The sequence below is a fragment of the Phocoena phocoena genome, chromosome 2 (assembly GCF_963924675.1).
Source record: "Phocoena phocoena chromosome 2, mPhoPho1.1, whole genome shotgun sequence".
NCBI classification, from domain to species: domain Eukaryota; kingdom Metazoa; phylum Chordata; class Mammalia; order Artiodactyla; family Phocoenidae; genus Phocoena; species Phocoena phocoena.
Genome location: NC_089220.1, coordinates 40,010,711 through 40,031,198, shown reverse-complemented (window position 1 = coordinate 40,031,198; position 20,488 = coordinate 40,010,711). Strand labels below are relative to the sequence as shown.

Here is a 20,488-nt window from a genome sequence, read left to right as displayed (position 1 = left end):
CTTCCCGGCCCTGGTGAGGTACGGGAACCCGGAAGGGCTGGGACCATAGCTCCGCCTTTGGCGCGACTACCCGACGGGAGGGCTGGGGTAGTAGCTTGTAGATGGACTGGGTAGTCGGCCAGTGAGCAGCATGGAGGCGCCCTGGGGGATCGTGGACACTGAGCCCGGCTGGTTTGTCTCTGCCAGGCAGCCCGAAGAGGCGGAGGCGGAAGAGTTGAGCCCGTTGCTTAGCAACGTAAGTTCGCTCCACACGCTTCCCGGCACTTCTCTGAAGTGCCTGCCAAATAAAACCCGGAAAAGAAAGGGGATGGCAAGGGGAGAGGGGAGAAGCTGAGGGCTTGGGGCCCAAAGGCAGCAGCCGAGATTCCGAGGAGATCTGGCGGAGTTCTTGAATGTGATAGGAGCCTAAGGTGTCCTAGAAAGAGAAGCTGAAGTAAAGGTGCAGGCTCAGGTGGAAGAGGTGCAGCAGCGGGTGGAGGCTGGGGACCCCACAGAGAAACAGCCCCGCGGTTATGTAACTCACTGCTGTTTGTTAGTATCTTTGTCGGCTTCTCGTTTCCTCCACTAGTCTTGTGAGCTTTTTGCAAGAGTCACAAGATTTTTCTTTTCTCGGCTTAGTCATTGGGGGACCTGTAAACATCTTAATACAAAGATCCTTAACCGTGAAGGAGCAGAGGTGGCCTGGTAATAAGTATGTAGGACTTCCCTGGCCCTAAAGCCTGTGCAGTGGGCACTTCGGCTCTTTAACTCAAGTCCCAGGGCAATAACAGTTTCTAGGACTTTGTTCCCGAATGCTATTTTAGAAGAGAGTGTTTTCTGGGGTGTATCCTCGCCAGAGCAATGTGAATTGCTTCTATTTATTATATCGTCATTGCATGGCATTCCTGACCATCCTTCCAGTTGGGCAGACTTAATTCATTGAGTGTATAAATAGAGATTAGTTTTGCAGTCCTACTAATTGGGGAGCAACAGTTGTCTGCAGCAGCTCCAAGGTGACTCAGGGATTCAGTAATCACGTGAGCTTGAGGCCATCTGCCTGCTCTCTGTCCCCACCCTGTCTTACCCTATCTTCATCTTTTGCAGTCACAAGGTTGGTTAGTCTTGGCTATTCCTGAAGCCTACCGGGTCTCTATGCAGGTGGCAATGATTTTCCCAGGAAACTAGGTTCCTGGAGCTGCACTAGTGAGCGGTGAGAAGGGAAGGAAAGGAAACCAGTGCTGGTTGAGCAGCTAGTATGTTACATGATGCCTGTGGTTTGTAAGAGACTTTCTCCATAACGTGTCAGTCATTTCTGAAGGAAATTTGAACTTCACCATTCAAACACTTTATTAAATTTGTGTGCTTACAGGAACTTCACAGACAGGGATCCCCAGGTGTTTCATTTGGTTTCTCAGTGTTTAATTTGATGAATGCCATCATAGGAAGTGGCATCCTTGGCTTAGCTTATGTTATGGCTCATACTGGTATCCTTGGATTTAGGTGAGTTTTTTTTCTTATTTTACTTATTTTTTTTTCATTTTTATAGTACACTGAGAAGCAAAGAGGTAGGCAGCAGAAGCTGGTGTTATACAATTTCTAGTTATTTCTGGGGTTTTAGCATTTTCCTCTTACTCTTGTATTGTTGCTAGTCTGTAGCTTGGAGGGATGCTACATAATTTGTATTTTTCATCCAAAGTGTGGCTAATTTTAAAAAATGGAAACTTGATCCACACTTGTTTATAACCTTAAGAAGTGGCTTGTTTGTTGTGTCAAGTTGGCCAAAGTAAATCAAAGTTTATCAGCCATGCAGATTACTTATAAAGAGCGATTTGGTGAGTGTAAATAAAGCACATGATTCTTTCATTTCTCTACATCTCCTTCTCTCTTCCTACTTAAGTAGTCTTGTTTCACTTTCTGAGGCTAGACATGTATTCTGTGTTCATTCCTTCTCATCTTTTGAGACTCAGCTCATATGCCAGTTTGCCCAAGATAGAAGACATTCCTGTCTTTTCTGTGCTTCCATAGTACTTTGTATATTTATTCTTTTGTTATAATATAATGATTTGTTTGCAAGTGAGTTTCCCCACTAAACCCTGAAATCCTTTAGGACTAGACCTTATCCTTAGCATCTAGCACCATGCTTAATAGAATGAATGAACAAGTTTGTTTTGTCAGTAGAAGCAGACCTATTTTTCTAGGAAATTTAAAATACATAGTCTCAAAAAAAATAAAATACACAGTCTCATTTAGGTTCACTTTTGCCTTTATTTTGAAATGCTTGATTAGCAAACCAACTTGCTTTTATTATGGGATGTATTCACGGACTTCCATAGTTTTAAAACTTCAAAGCTATGTGTGACATCTTAGGCAAGACATAATCATGGGACTTATTTCTTAGTTCCCTTTGAAAAACCACATTTTATACTCCAGCGTCTTAAACGCAGATGTATACCACTGAATGGGTGCTTGCTGAATATCACAGTTTCCATTTGGTGATGCCAAACTGTTACTTTGTGAGGTCTCTGACATCAGTTGACAAGTGTACTTTCACCTCTCAGTTTTGCTACTGATTAACAAGTATTAAGTGGACTACAAAGATAGAATTTCTTCAACTTCGGGAGCACTCCACTGAGGACAGCTCTCTAGAAGTTTGTCCTGCCAGTACCTTCCTGAGAATAAGTAGGGGATTATTCATGCTGTTTCTTTTCATACTTTTGGCTAGAGGACTCCAATTATTACATTGCACATTTTTCAAATTGTGTCATTAGAAGTGTGTTAACTGTATTTTTTTGGTTTGGTTTGGTGAGTGTGTGTTTAATAGATGCTAGGAAATGCAGTGTTAATTCAAAATTATAGGGAGGTACACATCTTTGGAAGGGGAGGGATAGAGGAAAGAAAACAGAAGACAATGAGATTTCACAACTGAAACTTCTCTCTAGACTTAACAATAGGAAAAATAGTTATAAAAGGGATGTATTACAAGATAACTGAATGGCTAAACCAGCAGTTAGCAGACGAGTGCTAAAGAAGGAAATTCTTTTCTCGTTTTAAATAAGCTTTGGTTTTTTTCTGAGTTTTGTTTTAAAAGCAGTACATATTCGTTTAAATAAAATTTGGTAAATATAGAAAGTATCTTCTTACTTTCTTTAATGACCATAATCCAACTACTTAAAGACAGTCCCTTTGAGCATTTCAATGTGAAAAAAAAAATTGTTTTTTGAATGAGATACCATAAAAAAGAAATTTGGGGGGATTTGACCATGTGCTGTTTTATATTTTAGTTTCTTGTTGCTGATAGTCGCTCTCCTGGCTTCTTACCCAGTTCATCTCCTGCTTAGTTTGTGTATTCAGACAGGTGAGTAAAATGTTATGATGATTGTTTTTTTTTTTTTTTTTTTTTTTTTTTTTTTTGCAGTACGCGGGCCTCTCACTGTGGTGGCCTCTCCCGTTGCGGAGCACAGGCTCCGGACACGCAGGCTCAGTGGCCATGGCTCACGGGCCTAGCCGCTCCATGGCATTTGGAATCTTTGCGGACCGGGGCACGAACCCGTGTCCCCTGCATCGGCAGGCGGACTCTCAACCACTGTGCCACCAGGGAAGCCCTATGCTGGTTCATTTGATGAAGTAGCCCATTGTGATTATATCTATGTACATTGGATTGTCTGTCTCAAATCTCAAATTTCCAGCGGACATACATTATTATTAGGTAGGATGGTTGAAATGGAAAATTTCAAAAGGTCAGGATATGTAGACCCAATCCTACAGGGGAATATCCAAGGACAGAATGGGAGGAGGAAACCAGCATTCTTCCCTGCGTTTCTGCACAACATGTGACATAGTTTTCTGGGTTAGATAAGGGGAAGCACCTGAAAGGTGTTTAAAGGATCCAGACCTTGTGTTATGGGGCAGTAGACAGGTGTTCATGCTGGTCATCTTTCTCGTAGGGTGATCATCTCCTCGAGAACACCTTCCCAGATCTACTACTGCCATCTCTGCCCCCCTTATATGTGTATGAGTTTTTTCCATTTGAAACTTTATTATGCAGTTCAGTCATTTATTGAATAAGTTCTTTTAAGTTGCAATAAATAAAAGTGTATGAATTACGGAACTGCTTTCATAAGGTTTTTCTTTTGGCATTAACAAATACTCTATGTCCATCAGTCATGGTCTTTTTTTTTTTTAACATCTGTATTGGAGTATAATTGCTTTACAATGGTGTGTTAGTTTCTGCTTTATAACAAAGTGAATCCGTTATACGTATAAATATGTTCCCATATCTCTTCCCTCTTGCGTCTCCCTCCCTCCGACCGTCCCTATCCCACCCCTCTAGGTGGTCACAAAGCACCGAGCTGATCTCCCTGTGCTCTGTGGCTGCTTCCCACTAGCTATCTACCTTACGTTTGGTAGTGTATATATGTCCATGCCACGCTCTCACTTTGTAACAGCTTACCCTTCCCCCTCCCCATATCCTCAAGTCCATTCTCTAGTAGGTCTGTATCTTTATTCCCAGCTTACCCCTAGGTTGTTCATGACATGTTTTTCTTTCTTAGATTCCATATATATGTGTTAGCATATGGTATTTGACTTTCTCTTTCTGACTTACTTCACTCTGTATGACAGACTATAGGTCCATCCACCTCACTACAAATAACTCAATTTCGTTTCTTTTTATGGCTGAGTAATATTCCATTGTATATATGTGCCACATTTTCTTTATCCATTCATCCGATGATGGACACTTAGGTTGCTTCCATCTCCTGGCTATTGTAAATAGAGCTGCAGTGAACGTTTTGGTACATGACACTTTTTGAATTATAGTTTTCTCAGGGTATATGCCCAGTAGTGGGATTGCTGGGTCATATGGTAGTTCTATTTGTAGTTTTTTAAGGAACCTCCATACTGTTCTCCATAGTGGCTGTACCAATTCACATTCCCAACAGCAGTGCAAGAGTGTTCCCTTTTCTCCACACCCTCTCCAGCGTTTATTGTTTCTAGATTTTTTTGATGATGGCCATTCTGACAGGTGTGAGATGATATCTCATTGTAGTTTTGATTTGCATTTCTCTAATGATTAATGATGTTGACCATTCTTTCATGTGTTTGTTGGCAATCTGTATATCTTCTTTTGGAGAAATGTCTATTTAGGTCTTCTGCCCATTTTGGGATTGGGTTGTTTATTTTTTTGCTACTGAGCTGCATGAGCTGCTTGTAAATTTTGGAGATTAATCCTTTGTCAGTTGCTTCATTTGCAAATATTTTCTACCATTCTGAGGGTTGTCTTTTGGTCTTGTTTATGATTTCCTTTGCTGTGCAAAAGCTTTTAAGTTTAAGCTTCATTAGGTCCCATTTGTTTATTTTTGTTTTTATTTCCATTTCTCTAGGAGGTGGGTCAAAAGGGACCTTGCTGTGATTTATGTCATAGAGTGTTCTGCCTATGTTTTCCTCTAAGAGTTTGATAGTTTCTGGCCTTACATTTAGGTCTTTAATCCATTTTGAGCTTATTTTGGTGTATGGTGTTACGGAGTGTTCTAATCTCACACTTTTACATGTACCTGTCCAGTTTTCCCACCACCACTTATTGAAGAGGCTGTCCTTTCTCCACTGTATATTCCTGCCTCCTTTATCAAAGATAAGATGACCATATGTGCATGGGTTTATCTCTGGGCTTTCTATACTGTTCCATTGATCTATATTTCTGTTTTTGAGCTAGTACTATACTGTCTTGATTACTGTAACTTTGTAGTATAGTCTGAAGTCAGGGAGCCTGATTCCTCCAGCTCCGTTTTTCTTTCTCAAGATTGCTTTGGCTATTTGGGGTCTTTTGTGTTTCCATACAACTTGTGAAATTTTTTGTTCTAGTTCTGTGAAAAATGCCAGTGGTAGTTTGATAGGGATTGCATTGAATCCGTAGATTGCTTTAGGTAGTAGAGTCATTTTCACAATGTTGCTTCTTCCAATCCAGGAACATGGTATATCTCTCCATCTATTTGTATCATCTTTAATTTCCTTCATCACTGTCTTATAATTTTCTGCGCACCGGTCTTTTGTCTCCTTAGGTAGGTTTATTCCTAGATATTTTATTCTTTTTGTTGTAATGGTAAATGGGAGTGTTTTCTTAATTTCACTTTCTGATTTTTCATCATTAGTGTATAGGAATGCCAGAGATTTCTGTGCATTAATTTTGTATCCTGCTACTTTACCAAAATCATTGATGAGTTCTAGTAGTTTTCTGGTAGCATCTTTAGGATTCTGTATGTATAGTATCATGTCATCTGCAGTGACAGCTTTACTTCTTCTTTTCCGATTTGGATTCCTTTTATTTCCTTTTCTTCTCTGACTGCTGTGGCTACAACTTCCAAAACTATGTTGAATGAGAGTGGTGAGAGTGGGCAACCTTGTCTTGTTCCTGATCTTAGTGAAATTGGTTTCAGTTTTTCACCATTGAGGACTATGTTGGCTGTGGGTTTCTCATATATGGTCTTTATTATGTTGAGAAAAGTTCTCTCTATACCTACTTTCTGCAGGGTTTTTATGCAACACACATAAATGGGTGTTGAATTTTGTCAGAAGCTTTCTCTGCATCTATTGACATGATCATATGGTTTTTCTCCTTCAATTTGTTAATATGGTGCATCACGTTGATTGATTTGTGTATATTGAAGAATCCTTGCATTCCTGGAATAAACCCCACTTGATCATGGTGTATGATCCTTTTAATGTCCCTTTGGATTCTGTTTCCTAGTATTGTGTTGAGGATTTTTGCATCTATGTTCATCAGTGATATTGGCCTGTAGTTTCCTTTCTTGGTGACATCTTTGTCTGGTTTTGGTATCAGGGTGATGGTGGCCTCGTAGAATGAGTTTGGGAGTGTTCCTCTTTATATTTTGAAAGAGTTTGAGAAGGATAGGTGTTAGCTCTTCTCTAAATGTTTGATAGAATTCACCTGTGAAGCCATCTGGTCCTGGGCTTTTGTTTGTTGGAAGATTTTTAATCACAGTTTCAGTTTCAGTGCTTGTGATTGGTCTGTTCATATTTTCTATTTCTTCCTGATTCAGTCTTGGCAGGTTGTGCATTTCTAAGAATTTGTCCATTTCTTCCAGGTGGTCCATTGTATTAGCATAGAGTTGCTTGTAGTAATCTCTCATGATCTTTTGTATTTCTGCAGTGTCAGTTGTTACTTCTCCTTTTTCATTTCTAATTCTGTTGATTTGAGTCTTCTCCCTTTTTTTCTTGATGAGTCTGGCTAATCAATTTTTTTATCTTCTCAAAGAACCAGCTTTTAGTTTTATTGATCTTTGCTATAATTTCCTTCATTTCTTTTTCATTTATTTCTGATCTGATTTTTATGATTTCTTTCCTTCTGCTAACTTTGGGTTTTTTTTGTTCTTTTTTCTCTAATTGCTTTAGGTGCAAGGGTAGGTTGTTTATTCGAGATGTTTCCTGTTTCTTAAGGTAGGATCGTATGGCTATAAACTTCCCTCTTCGAACTGCTTTTGCTGCATCCCATGGGCCTTGGGTCGTTGTGTCTCCATTGTCATTTGTTTCTAGGTATTTTTTGATTTCCTCTTTGATTTCTTCAGTGATCACTTCGTTATTAGTGTATTGTTTAGCCTCTATGTGTTTGTATTTTTTACAGATCTTTTCCTATAATTGATATCTAGTCTCATAGCATTGTGGTCGGAAAAGATACTTGATACAATTTCAATTTTCTTAAATTTACCAAGGCTTGATTTGTGACCCAAGATATGATGTATCCTGGAGAATGTTCCATAAGCACTTGAGAAAAATATGTATTCTGTTGTTTTTGCATGGGATGTCCTATAAATATCAATTAAGTCCATCTTGTTTAATGTATCATTTAAAGCTTGTGTTTCCTTATTTATTTTCAGTTTGGATGATCTGTCCATTGGTGACAGTGGGGTGTTAAAGTCCCCTACTATGAATGTGTTACTGTCGATTTCCCCTTTTATGGCTGTTAGTATTTGCCTTATGTATTGAGGTGCTCCTATGTTGGGTGCATAAATATTTACAATTGTTATATCTTCTTCTTGGATCGATCCCTTGATCATTATGTAGTGTCCTTCTTTGTCTCTTCTAATAGTCTTTATTTTAAAGTCTATTTTGTCTGATATGAGAATTGTTACTCCAGCTTTCTTTTGATTTCCATTTGCATGGAGTATCTTTTTCCATTTGCATGGATACTCCGTTTGCATGGAGTATTTTTTTCCAGGATGGAAAAAAATACTCCATGCAAATGGAAATCAAAAGAAAGTCTGTATGTATCCCTAGGTCTGAAGTGGGTCACTTGTAGACAGCATATATATGGGTCTTGTTTTTGTATCCATTCAGCCAGTCTGTGTCTTTTGGTGGGAGCATTTAATCCATTTACATTTAAGGTTATTATCGATATGTACATTCCTATTCCCATTTTCTTAATTGTTTTGGGTTTTTATTGTAGGTCTTTTCCTTCTGTTGTGTTTCTTGCCTAGAGAAGTTCCTTTAGCATTTGTTGTAAAGCTGGTTTGGTGGTACTGAACTCTCTCAGCTTTTCCTTGTCTGTAAAGGTTTTAATTTCACCGTCAAATCTGAATGAGATCCTTGCTGGGAAGAGTAATCTTGGTTGTAGGTTTTTCTCCTTCATCACTTTAAATATGTCCTTCCACTCCCTTCTGGCTTGCAGAGTTTCTGCTGAAAGATCAGCTGTTAACCTTATGGGGATTTCCTTGTGTGTTATTTGTTGTTTTTCTCTTGCTGCTTTTAATGTTTTCTTTGTATTTAATTTTTGATAGTTTGATTAATATGTGTCTTTGTGTGATTCTCCTTGGATTTATCCTGTATGGGACTCTCTGTGCTTCCTGGACTTGATTAACTATTGCTTTTCCCATATTAGGGAAGTTTTCAACTATAATCTCTTCAAATATTTTCTCAGTCCCTTTCTTTTTCTCTTCTTCTTCTGGGACCCCTATAATTCCAATGTTGGTGCGTTTAATGTTGTCCCAGAGGTCTCTGAGACTGTCCTCAGTTCTTTTCATTCTTTTGTCTTTATTCTGCTCTGCAGTAGTTGTTTCCACTATTTTATCTTCCAGGTCACTTATCCATTCTTCTGCCTCAGTTATTCTGCTATTGATCCCTTCTAGAGTATTTTAAATTTCATTTATTTTGTTGTTCATCGTTGCTTTTTTCCTCTTTAGTTCTTCTAGGTCGTTGTTAAATGTTTCGTGCATTTTCTGTATTCTATTTCCAAAATTTTGGATCATCTTTACTATCATTATTCTGAATTCTTTTTCAGGTAGACTGCCTACTTCCTCTTCATTTGTTTGGTCTGGTGGGTTTTTATCTTGCTCCTTCATCTGCTGCGTGTTTTTCTGTCTTCTCATTTTGCTTATCTTACTGTGTTTGTGGTCTGCTTTTTGCAGGCTGCAGGTTTGTAGTTCCCGTTGTTTTTGGTGTCTGTTCCCAGTGGCTAAAGTTCGTTCAGTGGGTTGTGCAGGCTTCCTGGTGGAGGGGACTCATGCCTGTGTTCTGGTGGATGAGGCTGGATCTTGTCTTTCTGGTGGGCAGGTCCACGTCGCGTCGTGTGTTTTGGGGTGTCTGTGGCCTTATTATGATTTTAGGCAGCCTCTCTGCTAATGGGTGGGGTTGTGTTCCTGTCTTGCTAGTTGTTTGGCATAGGGTGTCCAGTACTGTAGCTTGCTGGTTGTTGAGTGAATCTGGGTCTTGGTGGTGAGATGGAGATCTCTGGGAGATTTTCACCGTTTGATATTACATGGAGCTGGTAGGTGTCTTGTGGATCAGTGTCCTGAAGTTGGCTCTCCCACGTGAGAGGCACAGCACTGACTCCTGGATGCAGCACCATGAGCCTTTCTTCCACACGGCTCAGAATAAAAGGGAGAAAAAGTAGAAAGAAAGAAAGAGAATAAAATAAAATAAAGATAAAATAAAATAATTAAAATGAAAAATATTAAGAAATAAAATTTTTTTAAGTTAAAGAAAAAACAAAACAAAAATGGACGGACAGAACCCTAGGACAAATGGTGAAAGCAAAGCTATACCGACAAAATCTCACACAGAAGCATACACATACACACTTACAAAGAGAGGAAAAGGGGAAAAAATAATATATCTTGCTCTCAAAGTCCACCTCCTGAATTTGGGATGATTCGTTGTCTGCAGGTATTCCACAGATGCAGGGTACATCAAGTTGATTGTGGAGATTTAATCCGCTGCTCCTGAGGCTGCTGGGAGAAATTTCCCTTTCTCTTCTTTGTTGGCACAGCTCTCTGGGTTCAGCTTTGGATTTGGCCCCGCCTCTTTTTGTAGGTCGCCTGAGGGCATCTCTTCTTTGCTCAGACAGGACAGGGTTTAAAGGAGCAGCTGCTTCTGGGGCTCTGGCTCACTCAGGCCCGGGGGAGGGAGGGGCACGGAGTGCGAGGAGAGCCTGCAGTGGCAGAGGCCGGCGTGACGTTGCACAAGCCTGAGGCACGCCGTGTGTTCTCCCGGGGAAGTTGTCCCTGGATCCCGGGACCCTAGCAGTGGCGGGCTGCACAGTCTGCCGGGAGGGGATGGGTGCATAGTGACCTGTGCTTGCACACAGGCTTCTTGGTGGCGGCAGCAGCAGCCTTAGCGGCTCACCCCCATCTCTGGAGCTCCTTTAAGCAGCGCTCTTAATCCCCTCCCCTCGCGCACCAGGAAACAAAAGAGGGAAGAAAAAGTCTCTTGCCTCTTTGGCAGCTCCAGACTTTTTCCCGGACTCCCTCCCGGCTAGCCGTGGTGCACTAACCCCCTGCAGGCTGTGTTCACGCTGCTAACCCCAGTCCTCTCCCTGGGATCTAAGCACCGAAGCCCGAGCCTCAGCTCCCAGCCCATACCCGTCCCAGCGGGTGAGCAGACAAGCCTCTCGGGCTGGTGAGTGCCGGTCGGCCCTGAGCCTCTATGCGGGAATCTCTCTGCTTTGCCCTCCGCATCCCTGTTGCTGTGCTCTCCTCCGCGGCTCAGAAGCTCCCCGCTCCGCCACCCTCAGTCTCCACCCGCGAAGGGGCTTCTAGTGTGTGGAAACGTTTCCTCCTTCACAGCTCCCTCCCACTGGTGCAGGTCCCATCCCTATTCTTTTGTCTCTGTTTTTTTCTTTTTTCTTTTGCTCTACCCAGGTACGTGGGGAGTTTCTTGCCTTTTGGGAGGTCTGAGGTCTTCTGCCAGCGTTCAGTGGGTGTTCTGTAGGAATTGTTCCACGTGTAGATGTATTTCAGATGTATCTGTGGGGAGGAAGGTGATCTCCGCGTTTTACTCTTCCGCCATCTTCCCTCTCTGCAGTCCTGGTCTTTTTATCTGTCTAATCTCATCTTTTTTTAAAAAATATTTATTTATTTATTTGCCAGGTCTTAGTTGTGGCACGCGGGATCTTCAATCTTTGTTGTGGCATGCGGGATCTTTTAGTTGCAGCATGTGGGAACTTTTAGTTGTGGCATGCAGGATTTTTAGCTGTGGCACGTGAGATTTAGTTCCCTGAACAGAGATTGAACCCAGGCCCCCTGCACTGGGAGTGTGGAGTCCTAGCTACTGGACCACCAGGGAAGTCCCTAGTCTTGTCTATTTTTGGATTAGGTCAGTTTTGACTCCAGAATCATGAGTTTAATTCTTATGTGGGTGGGTGCACTTTGCCATATATAATCTTTGTTTTCAGACTTTAAGAAGCAGAATAGATACATAAAATAGATAAAAATAGGATTATTCTGGCTGAAACAGGTGAGGGAAGCTCACAGGTATTTCTTGAGTATTTTGTCTTCAGAGCATAGTTGTAAATCCACAGCTCTAGTCTGTTTAATCTGTCTATGCATCAGACACACCTGCAGATCGTTCTGTAAACAGAGGTTTCTAAGCCTCAGGGATTCTAATTCCAAGAATCTGAGGTGGGACTCAGGAATATATTTTTAAAAGTCCTCCAGGGGATTCTTATGCAAAACTGATCTAGCATCCGTAGTTCATAGCTGTAACTTGTGCCAATGCTTTTGGCCATCCAACCCACAAATATATTCCTCTGCTTTAAAGGGGCTTGGGTGAAAGTGTGGACAGATAAAAGTACTAGGAAACAATGCAATGATATTAATCTCAAAGTAACAAATTGTTCATAACAACATCCCAAATTCAGGAATAAGATCATTAAATGAGTATATTTGTAAATCCTGCTGAAACTTGACTGGAATTTTAATGACATGTTTTGAAATTTTGCTTCTTTGTGTAAAAAAATTATTTTTACTTAATTGTGATCATTTAACATCTTCATATGTTATTTTATCATGGATTCTACTAAAAGATTAATACATTAGTCAACTACATGCAATTATGTCTTCATTAACTAAAGTGTTTTACTTTATTAATTTAAATTATTTGGAAGTAATATTCAATTTATGAAGATTTCCAAATAATTCTAATTTTTTTGCTTTCCTTCAGTTTATCTGTATGTAACTTTGAAATTCTGATACTCTCTGTTGTTCTTTTCTGTAACTTCGGACATATAAGTGAGAAGCTCTGTTTCTCTTTCTTTTTTCTTTTTCTTTGATTTTTGTAGCTTATTTGGTCCATGAGCTGACTTCTTCATGGTTCTTCATATACACTGATGCACCTGCCTTCTGTTCATTGAATTTCCTTCAGTGATTGTAAAATTCTCTGTGGAGGTAGACTTTAACAAATTTTTTATATTAAAAATATATATATATATATATATATTCATTCTAGAGAATAATGTGTAGCTAAATTTTCTCCCCAGTTTATCGGACTGTCATAAAGGAGTATTATGCTCAGATTGAATTCATTGGTTAGAGAAAGGGCTATCATAAGGCTTTACAGATTAACTTCTTCATTTATTTGCCTGGAGTGCAAGAGAATTTTTTATCTTTATGAAAGTAAAGGATTTCTTCACACAAAATTCTGCTGTTTTCGATTTTATGTAGGATTTGGGATCGATCTGGACTTTTCTTGGGAGCTGAGGCAGCATGTAAGGTACCTTAATCTCTCTAGCCTTAGTTTGCCAACTCTAAAATGGTAGTGATGATACTTTTCTCTTGGGATTGTTGTGAGAATGAAATATAATAATGTATATAAAATGTTGGGTCCTTGGTAAATGCTAGCTTTTATTGTTATGAGTTCTCATTGGGCCAGAACCCATAAGGATTGCAAAGTCTTGTACATATCACTGTCTCAGAAACAGTTGGCTTGTTGTGATTCTTTGAGGAAATTTTTGTGCTCTGGGAATAAATGAGGAGCTCCCCTCCTCTGGCCTCCACATCAGTGTCAGCAGAAGGGAATCAGAGTCTTAGAACTCAGCCTGCATCTGGTCAGGTCCCTACTTCCTAGTCCTTGATCCCCACCACTCATTGCATTGTCGTCATTATTTGCCTTGAGATCACTTGGATTAATGACATTATACCACTTATCTCAATGTATGTCAGTCACGTCAAGAATACTATGTTATCCTTCATTTCCCAGACTCACTCCATATGGTTCTGTCATCCATTTTCTTTTCTTTTCTTTTAAATTTTATTGAAGTATAGTTGATTTACAATGTTGTGTTAACTTCTGCTGTACAGCTAAGTGATTCAGTTATGCATCTATATATTCTTTTCCATTATGGTTTATCACAGGGTCTTGAATCTAGCTCCCTATGCTATGCAGTAGGACCTTGTTGTTTGTCATCTATTTTATGACTTCATCTCCCCCTTCTCCCCAACTCCTGAAACCCTTCCAGTGTGCCCTCTAGAATGTATGGTCAGTCATCAGTAAAACCCTGTGTGCTCAATTCTTTTCTGAACATTTCCTTAACTTTCTTACTCTAAGAGAACCTAAGACTTCTCTGAGGACACTGCTTTCCCTTTAGTCCTCTCAAGTGGCCACTCTTTTCTCTTCCATGTCCCTCATACTTGTCTAAAGATGGGATAGGTGTCCTAGTCACACCTCATTTCCACTTGTCAACCACCTACCTCTCCCTAAACCCCCAGCTTTGAATCTCATAACTCTATGCTACCTACTTCCCCCTTTATGGTTAACATCTATAGACTCCTCAGCCACTTTGTCATTTTATGAATATATTAGCTTCTGCTTTCCTTTCAGTTTCTTCAGTTTTAGCCCTGTCATAATTCTGGATGATTTCAATATCCATGTAGATAATTCTTCTAAATCTTTCATTTCCTTAACCTCTTCTCTTCTAATGATCACACTCCTGACCTGCCTCAGCTACTTATTTCCATGGTCATACCATTGCTCTTGTCATTACCAAAATTGCATCCCCTCCAAAATCTCATTTTCAAGAATCTCACCCTCCCAAAACCACCATCTTTTAAATTTTTTTTAACTAATTCCCTCAAGTACTCCAACTCTGGCAGTTCTTCAGCTCTGCCAGGACTTGAGTTCATTGATCTACCACCTTCGCACTCTCCTTCACTCTCTTGTCCATATTTCCCGTCTTTATCCAGTTGAAGTTTCCTGGTATATTATTAGAATCACTCCCTTGCTCCTCCCTTTCATCATGCTACTCCCCTGGCAAAACTCCAACCATGATTAAATGTAACTCTGCCTACTTCACACAGGCACCTGTGCAGTTGAATATTCCTGAAGAAGACACAGCCATGCAGATTAATATCGCTATTATTCAATGTCCAGTGGATCTGTGATGCTGTCACCTAACCTATATTAACTTCTTTAGTTCATTCACTTGCTTACTCTGCTATCTAGGAGATGACTTTTTCTTCTTTCTCTCAAACCTTCAACACATTCTCCTTGATTTCATTCTTAGCTGATATTCTCACTTTCTATTTCACTGAGAAAATAGAAGCAATCATAAAAGAACTTTATAAGCTCTTGCTACCACTTCTACCTACCCATCTTCATCTGTGCTATATATTCTGTTACTTTGGATGAACTCTTTGTGTTCCTATCTGAGGCCAATCCCTCCACTTATGCTATGACCCCATCTGCTGTCACCTTCGTTACTCCAGCCACTTTCTTCCCTCTCTTCTTTTTCATCATCTTTGTTCCTTTCTGTTTTCTTCTTATCAGTTTACAAATATTCTATAATTTCTTCCATTTTAAAAAAGACTCCACATTTGTTCAGTATGCCCTATGGCTTCACGGTGAAACTCCTCAAAATAGTTGTCTATACCAGAAATTTCCCCTTCCTCCTATTCTCTCTTGAACACTCTTCATTCAGGCTTTCCCCATTATTCCACAGAAAGTATTGTACCAGCAACTAACACATTGCTAAATCCAGTGGTCAGTTCTGTCTTCATCTTAGTTGACTAGTCAGCAGCATTTGACACAGTTGATCACACCTTCCTCTGTAAAACACTATTCAGACTCTCCTGCTTTTTTTCCTGTTTCACAGAATACTCCTTCTCTTTTCTTCTGCTGAATCCTTTTCCTCTCCCCATCTTCTAAACATTGGAATACCCCAGCAGTATTCCTCTGATCTCTTTTCTTTTACACTTTTGGGCTCATTACGGCCCTAAAATTTATACCCCTAGCCTGCATCTCTTCCCCTGAATTTCAGTCTCATATCCAACTTCCTCCATGATACTTCCACTTGGATATCTAATATATTAATCTCAAATTTACCAAACTCTCCATTTTTGCACTGCCAATCTACATCTTCCAGTCTTTTCTCATCTAATTAAATAATAAATCTTCCTTCTAGTTGCTCAGGCCAAAGATCTTAGAGTTATTTTGGACTCTTTTTCTCTTACTCCAAACGCAAGTTCCAAATGTGAGAAAGTATCTGTTCTGTAATTTTGAAAGTAACATGTTAACAAAACAATTGTGAAGACCATGGTGAAAAGGTATAGAGTCTACCCCTCAATCCAACATTTGTACTACTTGGTGTTTACCTAAATGAATTGAAAATTTATGTCGACACAAAAACCTGCACATTGATATTTATAGCAGCTTTATTCGTAATTGCCAGAACTTAGAAGCAGCTAAGGTGCCCTTCAGTAGATGAATGGATAAAACTGTGGTCCATCCAGATAATAGAATATAATTCAGCACTAAAGAGAAATGAGCTATCAAGCCATGAAAAGACATGGAGGAACCTTATAAATGCATATTGCTAAGAGAAAGAAGCCAATCTAAAAACGCTACATTCTGTATGATTCCAACGATGTGACATTCTTGGAAAGACAAAACTATGGAGACAGTGAGAAATCAGTAGTTGCCAGGGTTTAGGGAGGAAGGAGGAATGAAGAGGTGGAGCACAGACGATTTTTAGGGCAGTGAAACTATTCTCTATGATACTATACTGGTCAAAACACATAGAGTGTACAACACCAAGGGTGACCTCTAAACATGGACTTATGGTGATAACGATGCGTCAGCGTAGATTCATTGATGTGACAGACGTACCACTCTGGTGGGGGATGTTGATGGGGGCAAGGCTATGCGTGTGTGGGCTTAGAGGGAATGTGGGAACTGTCTGTACTTTCTGCTCAATTTTGCTGTGAACCTAAAACTGCTCTAAAAATGAAGTCTTTAAAAAAAAAAAAAAAAGGAAAGAAACAAACTCAGAGGAAAAGAGGAAACAGAGATAATGCAGAGACCAGATGAAAACATTAAAAAAAATACTATGTTTAATAGCTTCAGAGAACTAAAAGAAGATATTTCATTGTTGAACCAAGAACAAGAAATTATTACAAGGGAATAGTCAGAGAATACAAGAGTCCTAGATGTAAAAAAGGAAATTTAAAATTAATTTAGTAGCTGGGCTGAAAGAGTTAAGGACATTTCCTGGGGGGGAAAAGACAAGGAGCTTGAAAATGGGAGAGAAAATATAAGAAAATGAGAGGATCAGTCCAGGAGGTTCAACATACAAATAATAAGAATTCCACAAAAAGAGAACAGAAAAAATTAGATGGTAGAAAATTATCAACAAAAAAATACAAGCAAAGTTTTTGTAACTGAAAGAAATTAGTTTCCAGATTGAAAGAATTTTTCCTGGTAAGCAATATAATGATTGTAAAGGAAGTCGTATCAAGTGCATCCTTGAAAAATGGTATAGATGATCTTATTTGCAAAGCAGAAACAGAGGCACAAACGTAGATAACAAATGTATGGATACCAAGGGGGCGGGTGGGAGGAATTGGAAGATTGGGATTGACACAGATACACTATTGATACTATGTATAAAGTAGACAACTAATGAGAACATACTGTATAGCACAGGGAACTCTACTTAATGTACTGTGGTGACTTAAATGGGAAGGAAATCCAAAAAAGAGGGGATATACGTATAGCTGATTCATTTTGCTGTACAGTAGAAACCAGCACAACATTGTAAAGCAGCTATACTCCAATAAAAATTAATTTTTAAAAAAGTGCATAATTGTGAAAAATCAGAAATACAGTTATAAAGAAGCTATACTAAAAGCTTCAGAGAGGAGAAACAAACCAAAATTCTTATACAAAGAATCAAAAACTATAATGGCAAAAGACTTCCCAGGAAGTACTTCAAATAAGACCATAAAGCAATACCTTCAGAATTTTGGGGGGAAATGATTTCAGTATAGAATTCTATACCCAGCCAAGCTATCATTTAAGTGTGCAGGAAGAATAATGACATTTTCATACATGTAAGGACTCAAAAAATTATCTCCTGTGCACTCTTACTTAATGAGCAATTCAGGATGCCATTTACCAAAGTTAAAGAGTACCAAAAAAATAGGGAATCTAGCACAGGGGAGAAGTAGAGGGAATTCCCAGGACAACAACCAAGTAGCAGATCTAAGAGCCACCTCCAGATTAGAGTAATTCTTTTCACAAAGGCACAGTCAGCTCTCCAGGCCATGCTTGCCTTCAGGATGTGTTCATGCTTGTGTTCAGGATGGAAACTCTTTTCTTTCTCTTCTTCTTGAAGGGAGTGCCTTTCTCATTTGTCTGTCTAGCTCTAATTTGCACTAACAGTACCTGGGTAGGTTAGTAGTCAAGCCTGGCTATTAAAAAAGTCTAAGAATCCAATAGTGGGAGATTGAAACAAGGTATTAACAGGAGAATAAAAGAAAAAGACAGGTTAAGGAACGTAAGGAAGTTAGACTGAATGTGGAGAAGGAGATGTCTGAGGATATCTCCCGGATTTCTGGTGTAGGCCACTGGATTAATGATAGTGTCATTAATGGACATAAGAACACAACAGATGTTAGTTCAAAATAAAAATGAGTTCAGTTTTGGATATGTGGACTTTGAAGTAAAACTAGATGGACAGGTCTTAGAACTGAAGCCCAGGATAGAGGTTCATTCATTCATTCTATACTCATTATCTATTAGGATTACAGAGGTAAATAATACTTCCTTCCCTTAAAAAAGCTCATAATGTAGAAGGGGAGACAAACACATAAGTAAATAATTCATAATGTATTGTGGTAATTTAAGTCTTTTTTTTTTCTGTTTTTAAAAATTTTTGGCTACGTTGGGTCTAACCTGCTGCGCGTGGGCTCTCTCCAGTTGTGGCGAGCGGGGGCCACTCTTCGCTACAGTGTGCAGGCCTCTCACTGCCGTGGCCTCTCCTGCTGCGGAGCACAGGTCCCAGGCGCGCAGGCTTCAGTAGTGTGGCACACAGGCTTCAGTAGTTGTGGCTCATGGGCTCTAGAGCGCAGGATCAGCAGCCGTGGTGCACAGGCTCAGTTGCTCTGCGGCATGTGGGATCCTCCCGGACCAGGGCTCAAACCCGTGTCCCCTGCGTTTGCAGGCGGACTCCCAACCACTGTGCCACCAGGGAAGTCCAGTGTGGTAATTTAAATATGTGCAAGTTATAGTGATAGCTCAGAGGAGGGAATGTTTTGCCTTGTCTGGGTAGAGGTGGGGAGTGTGAGGTTCAGTAAATATTCCTGGAGGAATGAGCTAAAAAGCAATTTGAGTAGCAGACAAGGCAAGAGAGAATATATTCCAGCATATACAAAGGTACATACTGAACATTTTACTCAGGTACCAAAAATAGTTTACTATTATTTATGCCTAAGGTACAAAGAAGAAAGTGAAACTGAGGAGATAGACAAGTGTCAGATCCTAAGGAACTTGGAGTTTTTGCTGAGGCAGTGAGAAGCCACTGAAGTGCTTCAAAAAGGGTCAAGGTGGTTACTGGGATTCACCAATTGTTGCTTCCAAAGAGAATTCTGGTCCTTCCTAGAACTCACTGAGAGAGAAAACATAGTCCCCTATCTTCCTCTTCCTAAAGTAAGGTGACAATTCTTTTATGAGGATTTTAATTGTTAGCAATGATGAGGAAATAAATAAGGAGTAAAATGGCCGCTTGTTCTCCCCAATGTTTTTTTTTTTTTTTACTGAAACCCTTCAGAGCAGTGATTTGAAATACTATCCATCACAGCACCCTCCTCTTATTAAAAAAAAAAAAATCTAAATGCTTATTTTACTATCTAAAATGAAATTCCTATAGGTATTATAACCCACCTGTGGTGGGCTAAATAATGGCCCCCTAAAACATATCCAAATTCTAATCCCTGTGAATGTTATCATTTATGGCAAAAAAGGACTTTGCAAGGGAGATTATTCTGGTGGACTCAGTGCAGTCACATGTATCACAGAGGGAGAGCACAGACAGAAGAGGAGAAGGTAATATGACCACAAAGGCAGAGATAGGAGTGATTTGGCCACAAATCAAGTCATGCCAGCTGTCAACGGAAGCTGGAAGAGGCAAGGAACAGATTTTCTCTAGCACCTCTAGAGGGATTGTGGCCTTGCTAATACCTTGATACTGACTCAGTGAGACTGATTTTGGCCTTCTGACCTCCAGAACTGTGAGAAACTAAACTTCTGTTTTTTGTTTTTTTTAATAAATTTACTTATTTATTTATTTTTGGCTGCGTTGGGTCTTTGTTGCTGCGCAAGGGATTTCTCTAGTTGCAGCAAGTGGGGGCTACTCTTCGTTGCAGTGCGCGGGCTTCTCATTGTGGTGGCTTCTCTTGTTGCAGAGCATGGGCTCTAGGCATGTGGGCTTCAGTAATTGTAGCACGATGGCTCAGTAGTTGTGGCTCGCGGGCTCTAGAGCGCAGGCTCAGTATTTGTGGCGCGTGGGCTTAGTTGCTCCACGGCATGTGGGATCTTCCTGGACCAGGGCTCAAACCCGTGTGCCCTGCATTAGCAGGCAGATTCTTAACCACTGTGCCAGCAGGGAGGTCCCTGAATTTCTGTTGTTTTAAGTCACCAGATTTGTCATACTTTGTTACAGCAGCCATAGGAAACTAATACAGTATTTATACATAATGTAATGCCATGTAGCAAAGTAAAGGAGAAACAAAAACAAAATAAATGCTGTTAGTGATGTGATTTTCCTAAATGGTGAACAGTTTTTGGCAAATTTCCAAACAAAACCAACCATCCATTTACATGGTAATTGTATTCCTGGAAAATTTAGTGTATATTGAAAGCATTAACCATTGTTTTCTCAGCATCTACCAAACTGTGCTTGACATACAGAGGATACTTAATAAAAGCTGGATATGTGGGTGATGAATGGCTT

The 20,488-nt window shown here is 39.9% G+C and overlaps 1 protein-coding gene across 1 annotated transcript in view; it reads left to right on the top strand.

Moving 5' to 3' along the window:
* Positions 1–130: 130 nt before the first annotated feature.
* The window catches only part of SLC38A6 (solute carrier family 38 member 6), a 79,075-nt gene continuing 58,717 nt past the window's right edge, over positions 131–20,488 (top strand). The window contains exons 1-3 of the mRNA XM_065872537.1: positions 131–235; positions 1,349–1,479; positions 3,261–3,334. Coding sequence (XP_065728609.1) covers positions 131–235; positions 1,349–1,479; positions 3,261–3,334 — 310 coding nt within the window. The remainder of the gene's footprint in view (positions 236–1,348; positions 1,480–3,260; positions 3,335–20,488) is intronic.